General features: G+C 40.2%; 2 protein-coding genes across 2 annotated transcripts in view; one reads left to right on the top strand and one right to left on the bottom strand.

Moving 5' to 3' along the window:
- Positions 1 to 1,219: 1,219 nt before the first annotated feature.
- On the top strand, positions 1,220 to 12,239 carry zgc:162879 (ras and EF-hand domain-containing protein). Its single transcript, XM_040025679.1, has 18 exons — positions 1,220 to 1,375; positions 1,625 to 1,940; positions 3,622 to 3,774; positions 5,878 to 5,968; positions 6,312 to 6,407; positions 8,507 to 8,584; positions 8,673 to 8,788; positions 8,871 to 8,939; positions 9,585 to 9,666; positions 9,814 to 9,884; positions 9,988 to 10,174; positions 10,256 to 10,357; positions 10,566 to 10,713; positions 10,809 to 10,890; positions 11,033 to 11,147; positions 11,247 to 11,360; positions 11,483 to 11,559; positions 11,656 to 12,239. Exons 1-18 carry the CDS (start codon positions 1,312 to 1,314, stop codon positions 11,756 to 11,758), a joined length of 2,064 nt encoding a protein of 687 aa, XP_039881613.1. The 5' UTR covers positions 1,220 to 1,311; the 3' UTR covers positions 11,759 to 12,239.
- Positions 12,086 to 24,996, bottom strand: part of fkbp16 (FKBP prolyl isomerase 16) — a 34,038-nt gene continuing 21,127 nt past the window's right edge. The window contains exons 4-8 of the mRNA XM_040025681.1: positions 17,887 to 18,104; positions 14,880 to 15,061; positions 14,579 to 14,656; positions 12,805 to 12,942; positions 12,086 to 12,698 (exon numbers count right to left, since the gene is read on the bottom strand). Coding sequence (XP_039881615.1) covers positions 12,612 to 12,698; positions 12,805 to 12,942; positions 14,579 to 14,656; positions 14,880 to 15,061; positions 17,887 to 18,104 — 703 coding nt within the window. The 3' untranslated portion in view covers positions 12,086 to 12,611. The remainder of the gene's footprint in view (positions 12,699 to 12,804; positions 12,943 to 14,578; positions 14,657 to 14,879; positions 15,062 to 17,886; positions 18,105 to 24,996) is intronic.

Below are 24,996 nucleotides of genomic sequence, written 5' to 3'. Positions count from 1 at the left end.
TTTCAAATAAAGATAAAATGGAGATTTTTGTTATTTGAAAGGCTCATGATTTCAGTAGGTTAACCATTTCCTTTCAGACAATGGTGCAGGTTTTTGCAAGAGCGTTGTAGTGGGAGACCTCAAATCGGGGTTTTAATGGGTCCATATGCAAGAAATTTTATTTTTTACCATCTAACATTTGATGCAAATACCAATTTGTATCATTTTCTGGTAGAAATTTGTTTATTTAACCTCCAGCTGGTTAAAAGGGAGCTTTCCTTTCCCACTGTTCCCAAGTGCTTGCTCATTAAGGGCTCATTTGATTATTGGGATTGTCCCTGTGTTATTGTAAAGTCTTTACCTCACAATATAAAGCGCGTTGAAGTGACTGTGAATCATGGCCCTAGGTCCGATTTAAATCGCCCTTCGCTCCTACCCTAAAATGTATTATTTATGGACTGCCACCATAAACAGAATAAACTGTAATTTCTCTTTTTACCGCATGGCGGCAGCACCATCTGATATATGTTGCAATTAATAACTACATAAATGCTTTATACACTCACACAATAGTAAGTGCCGTTCAGAATTAACCTGAGATACTGATGTTCAGCAGCTTTACCAAGTTTCAGGTATTCCAGCTTGAGTTGGTACTAGGGCAACCAGGGAAACATCCCCCACACCATTATACCCCCATCAGCCTGAACCACTAATTACCAAGGAGGATGGATTCATGCTTTCATGTTGTTTACCCGAAATTCTGACTATACCATCTGAAAGTTGCTGCAAAAACAGAACAAAGCAATAGTTCCACTTTTCTCTTGTCCCATTTTGGTGACCCTGTGGGATTTATAGCCTTAGTTTTCTATTTGTGGCCGTCAGGAGCAGAGGTCGGTGTGATCCTTTGCTGCTGTAGCTCACCTGCTTCAAAATTCATCATGTTGGGCTCAGAGACGCTCTTCTGCATTACTTCGTCATAACATGGTTCATTTCCTGTTTTCATACTATTAGCTTGAAGCAGATATTTAGCTTTCTTGGTACCTAAAACCATGTCATAGTCAAAGTCACTTAACTCACCCTTCTATATTCAGATACTCACTTTGAACTTTCACAATTGGCGCCTACATAACTAAATGCACCAAGTTGCTGCCATGTGATTGGCTGATTAGGAATGTTGTTATTTCAAGGAACACTTATTCTAAATAAGTGGCCAGTGACTTAAAAACGCTGCTGCAGTCCCAGCTGGAACAAACTGTGGGCCCCAACTCTGAGCACAGGTTACCGCTTTTCCTCTCAGGGTGTTGTCAGAAACTCTGCAAACCCAGCCAAACAATGGTGCGCAGGTTATCTGATAAAACTCTCACATGGAGCACACACACCTTAAAGGTAAACACAGGTAAGCACCTGCGTTGTCTGTTGTAGTTCTATTATATCGCAGCGTCACTGCAAACATACATGACATCTAACTCCAGTCCAAGCCAAACGAGGAGGCACATTAGGGTCCATTGATTCGGCTGGTACCCGCCTACAGGCAGGTTTGGACCAATCCTCTACAGTAACTCTGAGACGATGGTGGGGGCTTTTATTTTGGCTCAAGTTTGTTAAATTCTAACATTTTCTGGATTATACTTTATTTTTAAACCAGTAACTATGGAGCGACCCAGCCTTCGGAGATTATTCTCTGTTTGCGACGTGAACAAGTCCGGTAAGATCGAGTACGAGGACTTTACTGTAGTCTGCCGGGAGCTCAGCGTCCCTGAAACCGAGATCGGGACTCTGTTTGACAAGTTTGACCCGCACGAAGACGGATACATCGACTACAACAGGTTTTCCTCCAGGTTTCAGGAGGTTTCGGAGACTCTGGATCTGGCGTCTTTCGGCGCAGGGGCATCCCAAGCACAAGACTCCCCCTGGGAAGAGTTTGAAGACAAGGCAGATACGAAATCCATCCTTACCGAAAGGTAAACTCACATCCGGGAAGCTCCAGTTTGCTCTACCCGTATTCTGGCTGGAAATTACCTGGCCAGTGGGTACTGCTGCCCCACTGTTAGCTTTGTGCTGCACTGATTAGTCATGCGGTACAGGTGTGTACTGGAAGAATAAACAAGCTCACCCTTAAAAACGATATACAGCTTGAATGTAATCAAAAAACACTGGACGTTTATACTAAGATAATAAGTATATACTTAGCTCAGTGTCTACGTCCCATAACTTTTGTATCGTCACTGATGTCATCTTTCTTAGTGGCAGGGGCGTTTATAAAGGATTTTTAAATGGGGTGCCACTCGGAACCAAGAGGAAGCCGGAGGGAAGTACAGGAAATCAGAATATTTGTCAGAAAAACATGCGATGTATTAAAAACTGCTGACGCACATGAGTTCAAATAGTGGTTTATACTGAATAGGTTTCTTGCAAAGTGGTCAAAGTGGTAAAGTTCATTCTAAGTACTAAATATACCTAAAATGCCTAAAGTACTATGCACAATTATATTGCTGGACTATTACTGATTAACTGATATCAGGGCACTCAGCGAAAGACTTGGAAAAAAAAGAGACTTTGTTGCATTTGTGACTTTTTTTTTCCAAGTTTTTATTTGTATGTTTAGGGGTTAGATCCCATGACTGGCTGGGAGAAATGTGTGTGGCTCTATGACTTAAAGGAGAGGTCAGGCCAGTTTATGGTTTGGATGTAAGTATATGGTTTCACGCACGATGAAGTCTTAATTAATGCATAAATCATTTTAGCACCATCTGGCAATTTTCATTACTTACTATAATTCTATATGTTAAATATTATTATTATTATTATTATTATTATTATTAATAACAATAATAATAACAATAATAATAATAACAATAACAATAATAATAATAACAATGATAGAAATAAATAGCTTTACATTAAATGGTATGAAATACAAAGTACAATATTTGTATAGAACATTCAAGGACATTTAAACTGTACTCAAAGTAAAATATTAGTATTTGTAATAAGTTACATTTCAGTATTGTATTATGTGACTCAACACTGTAGAAAGAAAAAAGAAAACAATACAGAAAAATATAGTTTAAAAAATGCAACTATCTTTAAGCATAGCTCAGCTTGGCATTATATTTGTTACATTATTTCTAAATGGAAGTTTTCACAGTTTTCTCTAATGGTGATCAGTGACACACAGAAACCCAAACTGTTTTAGATCTGTATAGATCTTCTCCAAACCTAGAAAAGCTAGATTTTGCTATCTTGCTGTATACTAATGAGATCTAGAAACTTTTTAACACTGAGAAAAATGTCCTAAACGTAGCTCTGTACACCACATCAGAGTAGATTTCAAACACTCAAGATACCGACTGATGTACTAAGTTTTATCTTTTAATTGAAGGGTTGAAACAGAAATTACAGCACTATTTTGCCAAAAGATGTTTACCTCTACCTTTTTGTTTCACCCATTTATTCCACAGTGGATATCCATCATGAATGGTCTGTTGCACTGCTTTCTCTTTCTGAAACGATCAACTTTTAACACCTATCTTTTAGCCCTCCAGGAGTTTATAATTTGCTGCTAAAACCATATTTTAGTCAAAATATGCAACTGAAAAAATGTCAGTCAGCAGGTGGTTACTAACTGTTGTGTTGTCATAGTTTCAGGGAGCAGCTGGCCGATCTTTACAAGGCCATTCACTCCTCTGCAAACATGACTCTCCTGCAGCAGTATGAGGAACTCATCCACTCCCTGATCAGCCAAAGCCTGGACAGCAGACTTCAGTGTGAACAGCTTGAAACCAGTCTGAAGCGGTAAGAGCAACTGTCCTGTGTGTGGTCAGTAGATTTAGGAGGAACTTGTAAAGTCAAATCAGTATATAACAATCAGCAGGAAGTCACAGCACATGGGTCCCAGTGATGATATGAGCAGATATGAAGTGGCTGCCCTCTTGTGGATGCAGTTCAAGTGCATTTTTAATCTGGTTTACTATCTAACTACTGAAGCTGCTAAGTGTGGTCTTAACCCTGGTCTGGTCTTCACTACTTTTGTCAGTGTGCAATTTGCATATTTCTTAAGCTAATGTATTGTAATTGTTTTCCCCAAATGAGCTAGAGACACAACAGCAGAGTTAAATGTTTATTTGGGCAGACTGTGAATCTGTGCAGATTTCAACAGTTCTGATTAGTGGAGGTCTAACTGCTAGTTGACTCCTCTGATGTTGCTGCAGTCTCATATGCCTTCTGTCAGTTGGCTCATCAGTCACTGTCCTGAAATAGAAAAATAATAATAATAAAAGCACCTCTGTGATTTGGAATAGGGTGTTCTTAGTATAACACTGCCAGTGGTGTGCATACACAAGGTCTTCCTCTATCCTTCTCTGACGTGGGTGTCAAACTGTGCTTCTGAATCGCCTCCTGACACAAAAACTTCCTTTTATACAACAAAGTCTTTTTGTGAGATATTCAACCACTTTTATCTTCAGATCATTTAAAGTTTTGAAGTATTTTATGCTGTGTTGCAGGTATAGCGAACTAAATACCACCGATTCCTGTACTCTCCAAATGAGGGGATTGTGAGGGGCTCTTTTGTGCTTTGTTTGAAGACGCTAATCCTAAATTTAAAGAAATCATCTTTTTTAGGTTCAATTCTCTTCTGTGTAGACCCTGTCCATGCATCATGTGGCTGCTCCACTGAATGCCAAACTTTCCTGCAGCTCCTTTGAAGTCAATTCAGTTTTATTTATGTAGTGCTAAATCACAACAAGAGTTGCCTGAAGGATTTTTGTAAGGTAAACCCCCAACACTAATAAAGAGAAAACCCCCTATGAGCAAGCACTTAGTGTCAGTGGGAAGAAAAAACTCCTTTTTAATAGGAAGACAGGATAAAAGACACACTGTGTAAGCGAGCCAGAGACGAATAAAAAATGCAAGGTGGTTCATAAATACATGGAGAGTGAAAGTGGGTGGGTGAAGAAATATTGCACCATGGGTAACACCCATCAGCCGAGACTTAACTATCTCAGCTTTTTCCCCTTTGTTTATCTGCTCCGTAAATGTGCAGCTTTATCTGATGTTTTTCTTAGTAGTGACACTCGTAGGTGTGAACCTGAGTTCGAATGGTTGTCTGTCTCTATGTGTTAGGGATAGGCTCCAGCCCCCCTGCAACCCTGACCTGGATAAGCAGAAGAAGATGGATGTTTTTACAAAAAAGTTGATGCTGCTTAAGGTCTACAACCACTCCTGATTGCTTACTTTGAGTAGCCAAACAGTGACTTTTAGTAGTTTGTGTCTTAAAGGGTTAATCAAGGTTTGACTTCAGCCTTTTTAATAATTTCCTGTAAAGACAGTCTGTTAAGCCATGGAATCTCTGTTATAACAAACAAAAGTGAGTGTGTCTCTAAGAGCTTTGTGTGCTTCACTAATTGCATGGAATGGGAAAGTTAACATTCCTTTCTCAAGGAAGTAGGAAGACTAAAATTTGCTGCCCTTCCCAGTCGTTTAATTGTTTCATAGCTTGGGTATTTCCATCTGTTTCCATTAGTTGTATCTATATGTGTATCTATAAAGTAACCTTTTCCCCACATAAACTAAAGTAGAATAAATGTGTGTGGGCATCTAATTAAGAAACTCCACTGGCAGTAATCAGTACCTCAATAGCAATCACCTGTGGAGTCTTGTTTTGAAATTCTGTCCCTCCCTCGACTCTGGTTGGCTCACGTGTTGTCTGAGCTGAAGAGCCAAGCCACAAGTGTAGCAGGTTTCAAGTCAAATCAGTCAGCTAGATCAAGTAAATGGACTCTTCTGTTTTTTTGTGCTGCTCATTTTTGTATTCGGATTGCTGTTGGAGGATCTGCTTTGACTGAGCGTGCTTGAAGCTGCCAGGATGGACTCAAACAGACTTTTCTGTTCAAACAGAGCCGAGGGCTTAAATCACAGTCAGCTGACAGAGCTGGAGGACGATATACAACAACATCTCGCTAGGACGGAGGAGAGGGCGAGAGACGAGGTGAGTGGAATAGCTGCAGGGTTCATAGTATGTGAAGCGTTGCTCCTGTGATTTACTTCAATACTTAGAAGTTAAACGTAAGAAATTTCATCATGAAAGCCAGCGTATTTAATCAATAAACAGCACGCAGACAAGTGGACTAAATGATTGCATTTGATTCCCTGTTGAAGTGGAAAGATTGCACGCATTCCTCAGCATTTCATGTGAGCTACCTGCAAATTTGTGGCACAGCCCACAGCAGCTAGTTACATGTGTTTTCACAAAGAGCCTCCTGTAAAGTCACATGAAAGCCCCTCTTCAAGGCCTGAGCTGGCCTGCACTTCTAACTGCTTCGGTTTCACAGGAGAGAAAGAAAATGGAAGAAATTATGGCCGGCTTGCAGAGGAGGCATGAGAATGAAGTTGCAGACCTGCATGCCAGTGTGGAAAGACTGTTAAAGGTAGGTTGTGTTTTTTTTTTTTTTTCATATTTCACAGACAGCTGTCTACTTTGTACCCCCATGATGTTCTCTAACAACATACAAAAAGAGAAGAAAGCCTCTGTATCTGAAAAGCAACACACAAGCTCTTGTAGGATGTCTAGCTGCTGCTGCTTTCTGGGAAAGTGTGATGGACCGTGCAGACAGATAAAGTCTGCTCACTACCTTTCATCCACAAATGACAGTATTTCCAGAAAATGTCAAGATTTCGCTTAAAAACGAGACTTTTTACTCGTGCATTTTGCTTCTCCGTTCACATTAGACGTAGCAGAAAATGTAATGTAAACATACACATTTGTGGTTAGCTATACAATAAGTTGGCCTTGGTGATTTGAATAGTGAATAAAAATACAGAGGAAAGATGAATTGAATAAAGGAGGGGACAAAAAAAGAGGGAAAGCATAATTAAGAGAGAGTTGTGTGTATTATGGAGACTAGCTGCGCTCATTCTAAGGCTTCATATTACGCACATTAACATAGATGTAAAAGCGCACATTGTATAGACACTACCTGTACTGTTCAATCGAACCATGCTGGAGGCATTTAAATGCATAGAGTAAATGAGGCATAAAAAGTGAAGCCAGAAATTCACTCCACACCCATTTAAAGCAGGAACTGGCCAAACAGTGATTGCCAGTGTCTGCTGAAAATTATCGACTTTAAAGTGTTGTAAAGAACTTGTTGTCATAATTTGTCAGACATATCTCACGGGAGTTATGTATATGTGTGATTTTTAACTTTCCCGTCACAAGATAGAAGCTGACATCAGTTTTTGGACTTTTAGATATGCTTTTAATTATCCTGGCAAAAAGACTCGCTGAGATAAAAACAAATCTTTTTTTAAAGAGAGGTGTGGCAAAGAGGGAACGAGAAACTGCAACAAATATAACAGTTCTATGAAAATATTTCAACTGGCAAAAAGGACTGACCTGATATAGAATATAGAACAGAGCAAGTTTGATAATGCAGAGTCATAAGGATGCCTGCAAAACGGGTCATTTAAAAACGAAAAAAAACAAACTATGTGTAACCCCTTTATGTTGACTACAGCCTATTCACAGCCAAGCATTTTTTGATTAAACACATGAAGCAGCTCTTTGCAAAAATATCAGTTAGTGTTACAGTACCCAGCTGTTTAAAAGCCTTTAAGAAGCTACAGCGTCACAAAAACGCACCTCTATGTGGCTTACTGTAGTTCATCTACAGGCCACACTAGCATTTTGAAAAATGCAAAAATATGATTGCCACCTCATGCAGCATATGTTTTGTCAGACAAATTTCCAGTGTCTGTGACTATTGTGGATGGTGACCAACATCAGCCCGGTCAAATAAAGACTCTCTGATGATTCACTTAAGCCTTTTTGAATTTAAACCTTCAGCAGAAGTCATCTTAAAAACATCTACTTCAGTTTTTGACAGTAATTCCTGGTCAATAATTTCCTATCAACGAGGAAGACGAGACATTATTACGTGAACTTGCAAAGTAAACAAAACAATGCAATTAGGTTATTATGTAAGACATGTAATTGGAGTACTGTGTAGCTTTAATAGTAAGACTCCTCTGTATTGCAATAGTACCAAATGTCTGCTTGGCACATACAGTATAGTGGAAGCAGTTGGTTTCCTTGTCCTGTAGATGGTGAACGTGATAGATCAGCTGCTCTTACACAGCGTTAACTTATTGTGAGCATACAGTTTGATGGATATAAGATGGTACGTTTCAAGAGATTGGAGGCAAGTCTGTGTGTTTAAAGTAATTTAGAAACACTCAACAGTGTTTCTAAATCGCAGCATCAGGTCATTTTAAACTGTAAAACATCCTGTTTGCTACAAATGAGTTGCAATTCTCTTAAAAAAAATCATCCTTTATTTAAATTTTTTGAACTTTATATATAAAAATGTCTAAACTCTGAACTGCTTGTTTCATTCTTTCACAATAAAAGATTTGGTGGCTGTTACTTTGTATTTTGGCTTTTCTTTGCTTCATATAATTAAAATGTAAAACTGTTTAACCAAATCTTAATGTAACTGCTTTTGTTTTTTTTTTAAATTGATTTAAGAGTAAAGAAGACTCTGAACTGAACCATTCAAAGGAAGAGATGCTCAGACTGAGCGGACAAATCAGCAATCTCTCACACGTAAGTCAAACTACAAGATTAGTCCAGTAAATCCCAAAATGTTTTTATCTTTAATTTTTATGTTGTCATTGGCCGAATCTCCTCACAGGAGAACGAGCAGCTACGCGGCTCTCTTCTGCAAGCCCAGACAAACATCGCCATCCTGCACTCAGAGCTGGACAAGCTGAAGAACGTGTATGCGGATCAGAAAGCTCAACATGAACGGTAAAGCTATTGTCAGACCTGACCTGACGATTCTGACGCTCAGGAACCACAATCCATATAAGGTGTGTGCGTCCTTTCACAGAGAAACGGAAGATTTGAAGAGGATGGCTATGGAATACCAGTCGTACTCCAGTCAGATTCAGATTCTCCAGTAAGTCTGCCTTTAAGCTCATAATAATGTGTTTATGCTGACTTTTTAAAACAATAATGTAATGACTCTAGTCAGTACTTTCAAGCTCTTCTTTGTGAGTAAATAAAGCGCACAGGTTTGACAGTGTCACTCCTGTTTGACATTTATGAGCTCTATATAAACAACATGAACTTGGATTTGAGAATCCAAGTTCATGCAAATATTTATTGTTCTCCATACGATGTAATAGAAGAGCCAAGTACCTCCTAAATGCCTCTAATCTTTCTAATCTAGTTGTATGAGTCTGCCACTTATCTGGACTAACTGGGGGTAACAGAATAGCGGGATTTTTGCTATTTGCATAATGACTGATTTTATTAGGTAAATGGTAAAACCTTTAAGGCAGACTAATGTGAACGCTCGTGTGCCGTCTCACTGTGAATTCACTGGACAGCTACTAAAGTGGCCAAAGGTATGCCGCTCCTGGGGATGTTGCGTGCTTGTTTAAATTATGTCTTTAGAATAAAAACTACACACAAACAATAGCATTGACTGACTATTTATAAGGAGTGTTTGACTGCTTGACAATCCCATACAGTAAAGTAAGGAAGTGCAATAATTGTATGTGAATGTGACTCTCACGTATTTCCTTAAATGCATCATTAGGGAACTGAATAAAAAGCTGTATGACAGTAATGACGACCTGCGCTCGGTATTGGCAAGTGAAGCAGTTGCAGCTAAAAGAAGGGTAAGTCTCTTTTGTTCTAATAGCATGTTTCCCTATACCCTCTGGCTCTGTCAGGTAGAAGCTCACAGTCAACTGTTTTCATGAGTTTGAGGTGGTGGTTTTTTTTTTTTTTTTTTTCCTCCCTGACTTTCCTAATCTGCTCAACAGCTGTCTCCCCAAAATGAAATCCCAGCCAGGAGAATGAAACCCCTCCGACAGAGCACGCTCAACCATAGCGGGTATATAAAGATTTTTACACACCTGTATGCCTCTACCGATTGATGTCTACGCACTTAAGTGTCACATCTAAAGCCATAGTTTGCGTCGGTTGTTTTCGTACAGCTTGGAGGTCCCGAGCAAACTGACCTACTCTCATGTGGCCACCTGGGCCGATAAATACCTGGACAGTGGGGTCTCCCTGCCGATGGACACAGCTGAGAGCTCGGGCAGTGACTACGACAGCGACGACAGCAGAAGCTCGGTGGAAACTGTGCACTTCAGTTACTCATGTGTCCCATCTGACATGGAGGTGGGGGACAGGTCCAGGATCGCTCGATGCCAATACACGCTCCTCTGCTCTCGGGACATTGAATTTGTGTTTTTCTTACAGATATCAGAAGTGAAATCTGAAGCTGCCGTGTCAATGGCTCCGAGTATGGCCACCTCCATCGCTTCTTCCCTACGAAGACGTTTATCTGCCTTTTCTCCAAAGGTAAACCGGTTCTTGATTTAAATGTTTTGCATTTCCACTTTTCCTTTGGTTTCTTCTTTGGTGTTGTGTTTAGCGTTGCTCTTACTTGTAATTTTGTATTGATTTTAGTTTTGTGTTCTGCGTAGTCTCATTTCTGAAAGGTAACTAAATGATGCTTGCTTTATATGGTCAGTGTTGGGTAACCTTGTTATCTTATGCTCCCTTTAAGCGGCCGTTGGAAGCAGACATGGAAGCATGTGATGAGCCCACCCAGATGTACCGCCTGGTTTTAGCGGGAGACGCAGGAGCGGGGAAGTCCAGCTTCCTGCTGAGATTGACCCTTAACGAGTTCAGAGATGATATTCAGACAACACTGGGTGCGTGCCATGGCAAACATATCTTTTGATTAAACACTGGCACTCACTTGATCTCAGAGATATAAATCTGCTTTTCTTTTCTTTTTTGTTCCCAGGGGTTGATTTCCAAATGAAGAGGATGTTGGTGGATGGCGAGAAGACAAATCTGCAGATCTGGGACACAGCGGGGCAGGAGAGGTACAGCACCCCCATGAGAACCGTTTAATGAAAACTGTGAAAATGTGCTGCTATCATTTTGGTTCTAACACATGCAAACCTCTTAAATTATTGACTCAATTAAAAGACACTAGAGTAAAATGAGTTTTTATGTTTATTTTAGGTTTCGTAGTATTGCCAGGTCTTACTTCCGTAAAGCTCACGGAGTCCTGCTCCTCTATGACGTGACTTCAGAAAGCAGCTTCCTTAACGTCAGAGCATGGGTGGATCAGATTCAGGTAACTGCAATGGTGACGATCAGTTGTTGAAAAGATGACAAAAGAAGCACTATTTAAAAAGTAGGAACAGAATTTATCGTCTGCTTTGTTTCTATTAAGGAGTCAGCGGAGGAGAAAATACCCATGTGTGTTATTGGAAACAAGGTGGACCTCCGAGGGGAGCTTCCTGAGGGAAGCTGTGTGAGCAGTTTGCACGGTGAAAAGTTGGCCAAGGTGTGTTATTTTTTTTTTTTTTCTCCATTTCACCTAGTGGAAAAGTATTTATACAGACACCTGGCGTCTAAGGTGTCTAAGTAAACTGAATGCACTCAGGGATGTCGGTGCTTTGCTTGTAGACGTACGGTGCCTTGTTCTGCGAAACGAGTGCCAAAGAGGGTACAAACATCACAGAGGCTGTGCTTCATCTGGCAAGGTAGGAGGTCGGAGAGAGAGAGTTTGAGTTAATTTCTTTGCTCGTTTTTTGCTTGGTAACCCGTGGCAACACTCCTGCCTTTTTACTTTCACACAGAGAAGTGAAGAAAAATGTCAAACTGAGGCCGCAGTCAGACTCTCAGGTCAGACTGAATCAAATCAGCCCAAAGAAAACTCTTAACAACTGCTGTGGACTGTAGACGACTCATGTCTGTACAGAGCAACGAAGGACAACGTGCTACTTTTATTTAATAAATGTCAAATTTTAAAAACTGTTATATGTATTACTATAAAAATCCTAAATGTACTTTTATTATTTGATCAAAATGAAGGTTTCTATTGTGGGAATATTGCACATGTGCAAATATAAATGTACAACATTATATTTCTTTTAAAAAGTTTTATTTATTTGGTAGGTTATTTTATAAAATAAGCAACAGTGTTTACATTTTGATTTAATGTAAGTATTTTAACTGTAACTGCCAGACACAAACACTTTTTTTTCGATCAATGCACTATTTTTTTTCCCCCCAGATTTCTTTTCTAGAGTTGCATAAGAGGGGGAAAAATATTTAATTTTTTTGTTTTCATCGTCACTGTAAGCAATACTACATTGCGGGTTTATCGCTTGTACTAATTGAAGGATTTATCTGTGTGTAAATAAAACTGCTTGTAACTGGGTTTTTTCTTTACAAAAGTCTCACATCCACTAATTTTTTTGGGGTTTTTTTTTTTTGTTGAACATCTGTGATAGCGGAACATTTTCCAGGCCCCATTATTTATAACAAAGAGAAATGTAATCCTTTTTCCAAGTGAAACAGACAGAACTGGAAAGCTGAGAAGCTTCTGTCGTATCGATCAGCAGAAACCTACTGAGAACTCTGTTTTATTATTCGTTTTTCAGACGAGAGCTTTTTAGTTCAGGCTCCAGTGCTGTCGTGTTGAATCAACAGCAGAAAACTCTTTTCATATAAACTTATTAGATGACTCGAGACCAAACTCTGCTCCTGCATATGAAGATGATGATCTTCGAACTACTTCCAGCAGAGGATTTCAGTTTCTTGCAGTCCAAATCATTGACGTCACCAAACTGCCCAGAGCCACCACCAGAGCTCCAAGTATAAATTTCCAGGAAATTCCCTAAAACACAACAAAAACACCACGGTAGTTCCGGTCAATGCCAGATTCGTGGCAATCACAATTTAAAAAAAAAAAAAAAAAAGTAGTAGATATAATCACAGCTTACAGATGGCTTCTTCTTTGATGGGATCAGGAAAGGTGCAATATTGTCTCCAAGCATCTCTGCTGGTTTGGGTTTCCACTCTTGGGTTTCTTTGTCTCCAGACTGCCTTTTGACAAGTTTAGATAACTCGACATGGATTGCCTGTAAGGGGGGGGAAGATGCTTCTAGTAAATAAAAATGAAACGCTCAAAGGGTGAAGGTGCAGTTTTAAAAGTGTCCAGCAGGTGAAAGCAGAGATCTGAAAGTAAAGTAGACCTTTATGCTAAAGACCAGGGAATTATGAAAGTCACATTTTAAACTTTATACTAACAGCTTTGCACTTGTAACCAAATTTCACACAGAGGACCTTTTATATTTTTTAAATGGCAGATTTATCATCGGAAAACTGTAGCTCGCCATAAAAAGTAAGCCATTTTTCTTATTTTCAGTGGAATTTCTGATTTTTTTTTTTTTTTTTGGGTGACCCACCACTACAGAGTGCAGTGCACCAACTTTCTCACAGAGCAGCTAAATCAGGTTTCTCTAAAGCATTTCATCCACTGCTGGGACAAGCGTGTAATTACCAAAGCAGCAGATATTTTCGTTTTGTCTAGACAAGACCAGGCATATTTGTGACTGTGGCAGTGCGCCCTATAGATCAGGTCACTGTAACATTGGCAGAAATGTACTCCTCACACTCTGTAGATCAGATCCTGCGGTGCTGGAGTAAGCAATGACCATAAACTAGGATTAATTCAAATCTTTGCAGCATTTGTACATTCCTCTGCTGTAGCTGAAAAAGAGGACTTGGTTACTCTCTCCGCATTACAAAAATTTAAGTTATGTATGTATGTGGTATTTTTGCCAAGATTGCAAGAAAGCACTTAGTGATGTGGTCACATCTGTGGACTGCCAGATGTGCAGTTTGCATAAGCCTCTGTGGAGGATTTGGCAGATTAAACAAACCACAAAAACAAGATGGTACAGGCCTCAACACAAAGAGTTCACCAGGGTTCCTTCAGGCTGATGTGGAGCAAATTTATTTAAAAGCTTCTAAACGTTAATATTCAAAATAAAGCGGTTATGTCCATTTGTGTGAATGTGAGAGATGGTAATTTATCCCGTATCCAGGGTCAAATGTTTTCATGTATTAAAAAACTGGAGATTTTATAGGCATTTAAAAAAATATTGTCAATTTAAATAAAGCGGAAACCAATTTTTTTAATTATCAACCAAAGATTTTTCTTACATTTGTTTATATTTATTTAAGATTAAGCCTAACTGTGCATGTTGGGATTAAATAAATCAGTTGCGTTGTTGCACGTTGGCATGGCGATATCAGCATATTGCCCAAAGCGCGATTTTGCTCAAGTATAGCCTCAGAGCACTGCTATTATATGAGCCCGTGCTGTTTGATGGTTGATCGTTTATAATGTAATAATGTAAAAATATTTTAACACATGTTGAGCGTTTAGTACGGAGCTGAATTCTTCTGAATAATTGCACGAGGCCTGGAAATTATTTATTCATTCGCTGTGCAAGTGCAAGTTTAACAACAGCACTCGACTCTGTCTTTACCCTTGAAATTATAATATGCAGAGCTTTTTAACCTCAATAATGGCACATTCGAGAGGTCCTTTTTAAAATAAAAACACATCATTTAGACCGACTGGAGAGTATTGGCAGCCAGAAATAATTTTGGAGCGACCTCTCCTCTGTTTTTTCTTTCTTTTTTTTTATGTGGGAGAGATTCACAGGCAGCCTTGGAAGAAGGACCTGCTCACCCATATCATCTCACCTTGGTGGCTGGCTCCAGTTTCAAGGCCTTTTTTAGCACTTCCATAGCCTCTTTGTATTCACTCTTGTCAGACAGGAGCTGAAAGAGATTAGAAACCCTGCAGTGTGAGCAGAGCTGGAGGAAGCATAAATCAAAAACTGACAGAGAGGAAGATAGCAATATTGTACCTACTATTATTTACCCACAAAAATAATAAAACGCTAACTATATTAACAAACTCCTCTTCCTTCCAGGAAACCTCCTTAAAATTATAGGTTGCGAGGTTCAAATTAGATGCTACACACTGTCTATACATCCTCACCTTTCCTACCCTGAAGAGGGCCTTGACGTTGTTTGGCTCGAGGGTCAGAACGTCTCGGCTGGTGTGCAGAGCCTCGTCAAACTGCTCCAGTCTGACTTGAGTGGTCGCCAGGTTGTTCAAACACTTCACACGGTAGTCCTGCACCTCCTCCTCCTCTTCCTTCACACCAACATCATTACCATCTGCACAGGGAGAGACGCATGGCTTATAACATACCCTGCTGCTTCAACTGTAGCTTTACAATCATTAGATTGAACTGATCCCACAGCCCAAAAACATGCATGTAGGGTTAACTGGCAGCTGTAAACTAACAATAGATGTAAACGTGAGGGTGAATGACTGTCTATCTGTAATATCTTGACTGTCAGGGAGAAACTCGGTGCTATTTAGTGCTATTTTTGCATTCAGCTGGATGCTTTATCGTTGTCCTGCATGGTTTTACCATTAGGCTCAAAGATGTCCAACTGGCTTAAGCAGTGACTGAAGTAATGAGCACTGGTTAGTGCAAAGGGATTTTACTCCTGGCCCTGAGCATGATGGGTGATAAATGTTAGCAGCTTAGGGGCTACATTTTTGTGAATGTGCCACGCAAATGCGCCTGAGCAAGTTGAACAAACGTCTTGGATTTACTGTGCCTGTTTTTGCCTTTAAAAACAAAAACTTATCAGAAATAAGACAGTTATGTTTAGGAAATTATGTACATCGCGCATAAACAGGGGGAAAAAAACAACCAACTTTTGCATCCATTAAGCTGATCTTTTGCCAAAGAGTGCTTTGGCTGTCAATCGTGAAAAACATGCAACTTAGTTTTACTGAATGAAGCATAATACATGCTGTGCCCAAATGGCTAATCGATTTGCAACACGACAATAGCTAACCAAATATTTGCATGTCAGGATTGTGATGTGGCAATTTGCAAAGAAAACAAATCAAAATCAGTTATTTTAAATGTGATCTGACAATAAAGAGGACCGATGACTCTCATGCATGGACCCATTTTTCACAAGCTAATTCAAAATACGAGTCTGTGTCAGTGTCTCAGTGTTAACTGTTCAACCACTATTTCATTTTCATGCAACTCACATCATAGCAATAACTATCACAGACTATAGGCCACCCATCCCCACGCTCACGCTGCCCCTGATGACCCAGACCCTAAAACACTTCAGTTTGTCTCAGCACTCGCTCCTCTCCCTCTTTATGTGCACACCTGCTCTTGAAAAGCGCTGTTACAGAGAAAAAGGGGTTCATAATTTTATGCATTTTGTGGCTTAATTGGGGAAGCAGTGACACACTGTCCCCACATATATGTTAATTACTTAACAAAGCATTTTCAACACGGGAAAGCTGAGGAAGCATTGAAAGCAGTGTGATATGAAATAGGCATCACACTACGTGGATGCTGTGCTCGAGTCCAAGTGAAAGGCGCTTGGGCTCACCTTTTTAAACAGCACCTGGATGCATCAAGCAGCGGCCACACTAACAACACGCACTGCACTTCATTGTGCTCGGACAAGGTATGAAACAACTGTTTGGTCTCCAGTTAGCTGCAAATATTTAAGCCAAAACATGGGGATCATAATGTTTTGCAGTGTTTTATACAAAGTTATTAGGTTCTCTATTTTGTTGTAAACTGAATGTATAATAATGATGTGCAATCCTGCAAATTTTGGCATTGATCCGATATCAAGTAAATGCAGGGCCAGTATTGCTGATACCAATACCAATAATGATATTTTAACATATAAAAGCAGCTTATCTGGCTTTTGTGTGTGTGTGTGTGTGTGTATCATCGTACATTTATACCAAATTCTAACTCATGTATTTTGAAACTGTGTTTTTTGGAGACCTGCTATGCAAATGCGCCTGTTTCTAAAACTCCAGCTCCAACTTGTTATAGGCTATTATGTGGGCTACATACTGAACTTAGAGGATAGAAACAAAGTATTGATTCTATCGAGCTAGTGTCGATCCGAAAACAATATCAGTGTTGGTATCGATGTGCTACAAATAATTTAGACGGTCATCTGCTCGAGTTTTACTTCATTTGACGCTCTTCTCCCATAAATGAATTATTTAATAATATTTTGTTACTTATTAAATTCGTTTTTTAAAAAGCCTAAATATTGAGCTTGAAAACCTCAAACTCAAACGCCATTTCCTCTTCAAACCAAACACTATTCTTTTTTTTTCCTTTTTTAAAAGCTGAACAGCGTTTGACATAGAAGTGAAAATATTCCCTTTTTTCCACATTTAATAGGACACTTCAGCTCAAATTACCATGTTTCATCCATCCACGCAGTAAACTTAAAAGTTCTTACTTTTAAAAAAATGACACAAAATTAATTGAGTTTTGCATTTCTAATATTTTGCAAGAGCATATTTATTTTTACGTGATTACCAGTTAATTGATTATATTGATTTTAAATCTTCGTGTGTGCCGAGCTGGTTTTTGTGTGTTAGGCTCCGAATGACACAAGTAAGAGATAAGGTCTGTGTTTTCCCTTTTGCTGGTCATCTTCTCATCCACTAATTACATGATCTCGATGCCCTGATAAACTCCTCTCTTCAGTGCCATGGTGACTTGTCTCACCGGTCTACTGTCATTGTTGCATTATGAAGCAGTGCATGTTTTTCTCTTTGCTGACATGTTCAGTCACATTTCCCTCTTGGCCCGACCCTGCCTCATCAATGATCAAAGTGATTAAGTAAGTAGAAAAAATAAGACCATTGATTAGCTTTGATTATGCAAAAGAAGTAAGCCAAAAAAACCGATCACGGCCCCAGGCTCAGATGGACGTGGCGCTACATCGTGCTGAAGCGATTAGTGTGACGGCAGAAGTGAGGAGAGCGCTAACCTGTTATGTCATCCCCGGCTGATGTGGCAATAAGGTGTCTCAGGTCTCTTAGTCTGTGTTTTATGTGCCCTGGTTTGTGTTTTCTCTGTGTGTGTTTCTTTGTCTCTGTCAAAGCATCCTTGGCACACTCAAAAGTAAGGGTGTATTACCTTTGCTGCGTGTGGTCAGCACATCCAGAGCCACGCAATAGGCCCGGGCAGCCAAGCTGTATTCCTCCCTCTGGAAATGAAAATTCCCTGTCTCTCGTTTCTGGTTGCCGATGCGGATGCGGTCTGCAATGGGCAGAGTTAATGGGTCCGGTTTCTCTCTGAAGTCCAGCAGCTGCAGCTGGTAGAGTAAAGGAGCCCAGGCTGGAATATCAGGCTCTCTGCACATAAACACAAAAACAAACACAGTCAGTATGAAGGAGGCTAGATGCCAGAGGATGGCAGCAGCTTGTAAATGGCCTGTATTTGTATTTACTAGTCCCTAAGGACCCCAAAGCACTTTACACATCCAGTCATCCACCCATTCACACACACTGGTGATGGCAAGCTACATTGTAGCCACAGCCACCCTGGGGCGCACTGACAGAGGCGAGGCTGCCGGACACTGGCACCACCCTGGGGAGCACTGACCACCACCAGTAGGCAACGGGTGAAGTGTCTTGCCCAAGGACACAACAACCAAGACTGTCCGAGCTGGGGGCTTGAACCGGCAACCTTCCGATTACAAGGCGAACTCCCAACTCTTGAGCCACGATCGCCCCAGCTTGTGTGTGTGTGTTCTTAAGCTATTGTCTTAACTGTTATTAAGGCCTTATAACTGTATTACTTTGTGTGCCTTTTTTTCTTGCTCCTTTTTCCCAGTGGAATTGTTTCTACATGAGACCAACTGATGGCACTGAGTACATCAGTAATCCTGAATGGAATGAGTACTGTTATCCCTGATGAGCCAGGGAGGAAATAATGGGGCTGCAGAGCTGGATCTAAGCAGAGAACAAAGAGGAAGAAATATAAATCGTCCATTCCAGCTATCATCATGAGGGCTGTGAGGTATTGGGCAATAAGATCGATGAGCTTGGAGCGCTGATAAAGTCCCAGAGGGAATACCATGAGTGTAGAGTGATGTGCTTCAGGAAAACGTGGCTGAACTTGCACTTCCCAGACCACAGTATGGCACTACTCGGCTTTAAAACATTTTAGCCTTAGAGAGCTTTAATCTGGATGAATTTCACTGTGAATGAAAAGGTGGCGCGATCTTGGACACGTTAGTCTCAAGGAAAGTTTCTGTGACCCAGTTATTGAACTGATAGCTGGTGCTTAGCTTCCAGGATTATTTAGTCACGTCACTGCTTGTGTTTTATCTTTATAGCAAACTCTCCAACAAGAACAAAAGCGTCACTTCTCATCCCCTAATGCTGCTCTTAAATTTAAAGACACAGACACAGCTAGAAAGATTTTTATTTTTACAAGATTTTCAGTTGTGGCTTACACCGGTGCATGTTAAAAACGCTGGTACTTATACGGCACTTTTGGTCACATGGTAAATTCCCTAACCCCGTAGGCCCAAGTGTGACATATTTGATACATGACGTTTTGTGAGTTTTTGACACCTGAAAAAACTTGAATAAACTTTTGAGCAAAAGTTATACAAATTTAATTCCAAAAACACTTCAGTTTCAAAAAATTAGAATTTTCAGGCAACTAGTTAATGATTCAGGTTTTACAGAATTAAAGTGACGATCAGTCTGGTATCTTTTTTGTTGCAAGTTTTACCAGTTTGTGTTCATTTATTATAACCTCTTTTGAACACTAGAGTTTATAATAAATGAACACAAAGTAGTAAATAACTGTCATCACTTTTCTGATATTTGACTTGATATTTATGCCTCTCTCTGTGCTGGTACGCTATCAGTACAGCGTGTGTTAAATTTCACTGTATCCAACAGGTCATAGACCTTAAAAGCAACAACTTTAAAGATGCCTGAGAGACCCCGGTTCACTTAAACAGACCAGAATTCGACACTGGTGTGAACTCTGGAGCTGTCAATGTGTTCAGTTCACTCAAGAGTCACTCAGAAGGAAAGTTAATTTGGTTCTCAATCATCTGGCTCCTGTGACCACATTGCACACAATGGCCCATTATCAGTTTCTGTGTGGAAGCTCTGATTCAGATGGGGTGTGTGTGCATGTGCGTGTGTGTGTGTGAGAGAGAGAGAGAGGCAGAAAAAGAGACAGAGAGAGCCAAGACAGAAGGCTACGTTTTTAAAGGTTCACTCTGAAACGACTGCAATACGACAAGCGATGAAACAATAATAGAAACTAACACCAAAAGCAAAAGTATTTAATTAAGATCACAAAGCAAAGGTGTTCCTGCAGACCCCCATTCAGCCTCTGTTTACTGCAAAGTGATAATACAAGGGTTTCTTTAAAATTAGGTTATTAAATATTCACACCGGTTGCGTCAGTGGCACAGTTTCTTTTTGTCTAACGGACTTGTAGTTGTATCCTCGGCCTTATCCTGGAAGGCTGTGTCAGCAGGTGGGATCGGATTACCCTTTCACCTCCCCTCTCTGGAGACCTCATCCACTATCGCAGGACACACAGGAGTGTAAAACCAGCATCTGAGCCAAGCCCTCAGAAACTCGAGCCAGATCCCCGCCCTCACATCTCAAAAAACTCTTTTAGAAGTCTCTTTTAATTATTTAACCTCAATGAGCTGTTTTTGCATACTGCTGCACAGAGCTGAATTGTGCAGCAGGTGTCCGAGAGCAACGGCAGAGACAGAAGTTGAGCTTTTGAAAAACACATGGCCTGTGTTGCATTTTGTAATGTTGGTCTTTCTAATCATATCCCGCTCACGCCATGTGTGTTGCAGGCATAGGAAGAATGTAACACCATCAGTTTGTACCGCACATACTGTAACTGTCTGTACGCTTACTGTAGCTGCTTCTCTCTGCTCTTATCTAAAAATATTACACAATCTCCAGACTGTGTGTTATGTAATAGCGCCTGACATATAACAATAACTCACGCAGAGACCGGCAAACTCCGACCTTAACGTGCCCGGTTCCAGATTAAAGGGGATCTGTGGGAATTCACCCCTGAATCCACTGATTAACCACCACAATCTGAAAGTACATCCAACTAAACTTCTTTTAGTCACCATGAAGACTCAGAATTTATAATCTGTTTTTAAAGTCTGAGTCTCATTAGTTTATTACAATAAGTATGGCTTTCTAGCCAAATATAGCACTAAAATGCCACCAGATCTCAATCCAACACCTTTGGTATACTGGAATGGGAGATTCTGACCATGGATTTACAGACCCTATTAATTCAATGTCAACCAAAATCTCGGAGGAATGTTTTCAGCATCTTGTTGAATCTTTGCCACGAAGAATTAAGGCTTCAGTACAAGCACAGTGTATCTAATAAAGTGGATTATAAAGCTTTGAGTTTGAGAACCACTGCGGACGATAATGATAAACATAAATGTTACAGTGAGCAGCGACTGAGAATCGGTTTATCATTATGTGCATCATTATTATAATCCATCATTATGTAGCGTGGACTTTTGAGTGCTCTATACTGAATATACACATTCAGACTTGCAAATCAGTGCATAGTACAGTAAACAGCAAAGTGTTCTTAAAACTATAAATAGCCTATCACAGAATTAGCTCAAGCTGCTTCACATATTTGTTCTACTTTACAAGAGATTTGGATTAGTTTCTACCGAGAATAGAAAATAAACCTAAATATCTCATTTAAGAAAGAAAGAAGTTATTTTGTTTGGCCTACAAAGAGATCCGCATTGAATCGAACATTTTGTTCAGAGTTAAAACCTCTCACTCATGTGTCATTAGGGATCAATTTTCTCAGACAGAAGAAACACTTTGCTGCTCATGACTCACAAAGGATGAGACACAATATTTGGGAAGTGATGATTCATCTCTTATTAATCGCTGCAGCCACACAGCTGCTTCAACGTCAACTGTGGCAACTGAATGTGCCACATCAACACTCGACTAACTCCAAGTGATGTGCTACCCTGCGAATGAAACTGAAGTCGCGCACAGACTCGGGCATTAAACAAAATAAACATGACTTTCGAGATGTTGAGAGTAATCTGAGAACACAGCCTGCTGACAGATCTATAAGGTTTAAAGTGTCATACGGGTCACTGATGATTAGCGCCACACCAGTGTGCTACTACGCCGAGTTTAGCCAATGAGCCCCAAGGGTCCTTTTAGTGCAAACAGGAAGCAGAGCCTGTTGGACGGGGTGCGGCCTCGCTGCAAGATCCCAGTGAAACCCGAACCTGTAACTACAGCCCAGGTCAACTTCCTAAAAAGTGAGCTGCAGAGTCAACACCCCCCTCCGCTTACTCCTGGCAGCCTCTCTCTGCTGCTGTTGGAGAAACTAGGGTCATAAATAAATTAATTAATTAATGAAGTGTAATGGTGTAACAATTGCAAATTTTTTGTACTTTCTATAGCAGCGGTCCCCAACCTTTTTTGCGCCACGGACCGGTTTATGCCCGACAATATTTTCACGGACCGGCCTTTAAGGTGTCGCGGATAAATACAACAAAATAAAACTAGTACTGGTACCGAAAAAAATAAGATTTATTCATAACACACGTGAAAAGACCCAGGAAAACCGAGTTAACGATAAAAACGATAACACAATAACGCAAAAAACCCCTAAAAACCATACATTTCACACCTGAGCCTCAACTCTCGTGGCCCGGTACCAAACGACTCACGGAACGGTACCGGTCCGAGGCCCGGGGGTTGGGGACCGCTGTTCTATAGAACTAAACAAAGCTAAAAGTTAGATTTAACTATTAAAGGTTCTTTGGTCTGTTTTACGCTCTATTCACCCAAGATTTGTAGCCACGTAGTCTGAACCAGCGAGTTTTGCTGTGTATTTGGTGTTCTATGAATTAAGGCTATGTCCACACGTACACGGGTATTTTTGAAAACTGAGATTTTCCATTTTCGTTTTAAAAAATAATCCCGTCCACACGTAAACGCAGAAGGAAAACACTGCTAGGAACATGCCAAAGCACCAGGTGGCGATATATTCCTAACCGTGTAGAAATGTTGGCCAATCAGAAGTCTAGAAGCCTCGGTGGGAAATAGTAAACAAAGATGGGGCATAGAAGCAGAACCGAGTCGTATGTGTGGAGGGACAGTAACTGTGTGTATATGTAAGCATTTAAACACTGCAGAGAGTACAATTAACAGTATTGTAGAAATTAATTTCACCGAAACAATAACGTGGCGCACAGTGTGACGTCAAAAAAGGCGCACACCTTTGACGCTGCGTTTTCTCCGTTTTTCTCGTCCACACGTAAATGCAAAAACTGAGTTTTCGAAAATATTCACCCTGGCAGGCGTTTTTAGAAATCTCCGTTTTCAGTGACAGAAAACGCAGTTTACGTGTGGACGAAAGGTGCAAACGCATAGAAAAATCTGCGTTTTCAAAAAGAAGTCAAATTTCTTTGCGAAATGAGATTAATTTTTGCTTTACAAACTCTTTTCTGAGGAGTTTTTGACTTTATTAGTATTTTAATTTATTCCGCCATGATATTAATTTCATGAATTATGGTCCTATTAAGAGTAAAACCAGATGAAGTAGGGCATCCTTTAGGGCAGAGGTCAGCAACCTTCAACATCAAAAGAGCCACTTTAGCTCCTCCTACCAAACAACGGGAGAGAAAGCCACATAGGCAGGTAATGGGGTGGGAGAATGTATGGATCAGTAATCGTATAAAACTGTTAGTTTTGTATAAGGAGGAGGAATTTTATTCAGGCCACGGCCATTTTGAGTGGAAGGTGAGTGATATTTTGTCTTGCTGACACGTTGTTGTTCTTTTAGACACTTTAAGTACAACAAAGTGGATTCTGATAGGCCCACTTTGTTTTAACCCTTCCCCCCCCCTAAGAATAGATATAATCTTACATAATATCAAAGTTAATTGCAGATTAACCTTGCCAAGCTAGCTAGCTAGCCAGCACCCTGTCCTCTAAATTGGTCACGTCTACATTCAAGAGAATCGAAATGGCGATGGATTACAAAGCAATATTAAAAACGACTTCAAAAATGTTGTCAACAAATCGCTGAGTGCCAGAAGTTAAACCCATCCTTTGTAGTCGATGATAATGGCATGAAGTTAGAAGATGTTTAGATGTGCAAACTCTCATGAAAGTTGTGATGAAGACATTTATTTGGACTGAAGTGGCAAATGACACCATCTCATCATGCAAGAGGTTTCTTATAGCAAACAAAAGTCACATAACTTGTTTGTTTTTAAGCTATGAAAGCCGTTGATTGATTGATTGACCAAGTTCCTGTGTTTCCATATTTGTTTGTTTCTGTTCCTTAACCCTGCCGATGGAAGTGTTTGTAATCTGTTATGCTGATGGTAATTTGGACTGGCTGTTTAAGACAGTAACTAAAAATTATTGCTGTGACTCCCTTGTATTGTGGCCGATCACTTTTATTATAAAGGATCTTGTTATTTGTACAGTTATACGTTTATTTAAAAACGAAAGCCTGATTTTAATCTGTTCCTCATTTTCAAAACGTGTTGCAGAGAAATAACTCTACAGGTTGTCGCCTGACCAAAACTAGAGCAACGAAAAGACATACAGGAAGGTTTTCTGGGTGGGAGCAGCAGGACAGAGCCCGAGGCTGTGAGGGATCAAATTTCTAGGTGTCACAGAAGCAGTTAACGCCTTAAATAGACTTTCTTACAAAATTTACATACTGAATGAAATGCTGAAATGTTACAGCAACAACACCGATATACTCAGCAGAAATTCCACGAATATCCCATTTCTGTTATCTCCAGTGATGAGGACATTGTCTGCTTCTAAGCGCAGTGACTTTACTGTGTGGCGTTTGCGTGACGCGGTTGTCTTTGTCATAATGGGCCTGCAGATCAGATTAAAAGCAGAAATGTTTCCACACTTCTCGTGCTCATGTGAATGCGAGTGAGATAAGGATGCGCTTTTCCCTCTTGTGTCACGAGGCGAGTATGAATTCATTATAGATGACTTTGATTCATGTGGCTTAGCAAACTTCCTCATTAAGGTGTTTGATAGTGCAGCTGACTCATGCTGTTATCTGTCACGCAGACCCCTGGCTGCTCCGAATGAAAGGAAAAACTCCCTCGGAGGAAAAATAGTGGTCACTTTGACGTCACGCGCTCCATAAATGATGGAAAGGACGGCGATGTGCCTCATCCTGGTTTCTATGGTTACA

The sequence above is a fragment of the Simochromis diagramma genome, unplaced genomic scaffold (assembly GCF_900408965.1).
Source record: "Simochromis diagramma unplaced genomic scaffold, fSimDia1.1 OVJJ01000293.1, whole genome shotgun sequence".
NCBI lineage: Eukaryota > Metazoa > Chordata > Actinopteri > Cichliformes > Cichlidae > Simochromis > Simochromis diagramma.
This window is presented reverse-complemented; position numbering and strand designations above follow the sequence as displayed.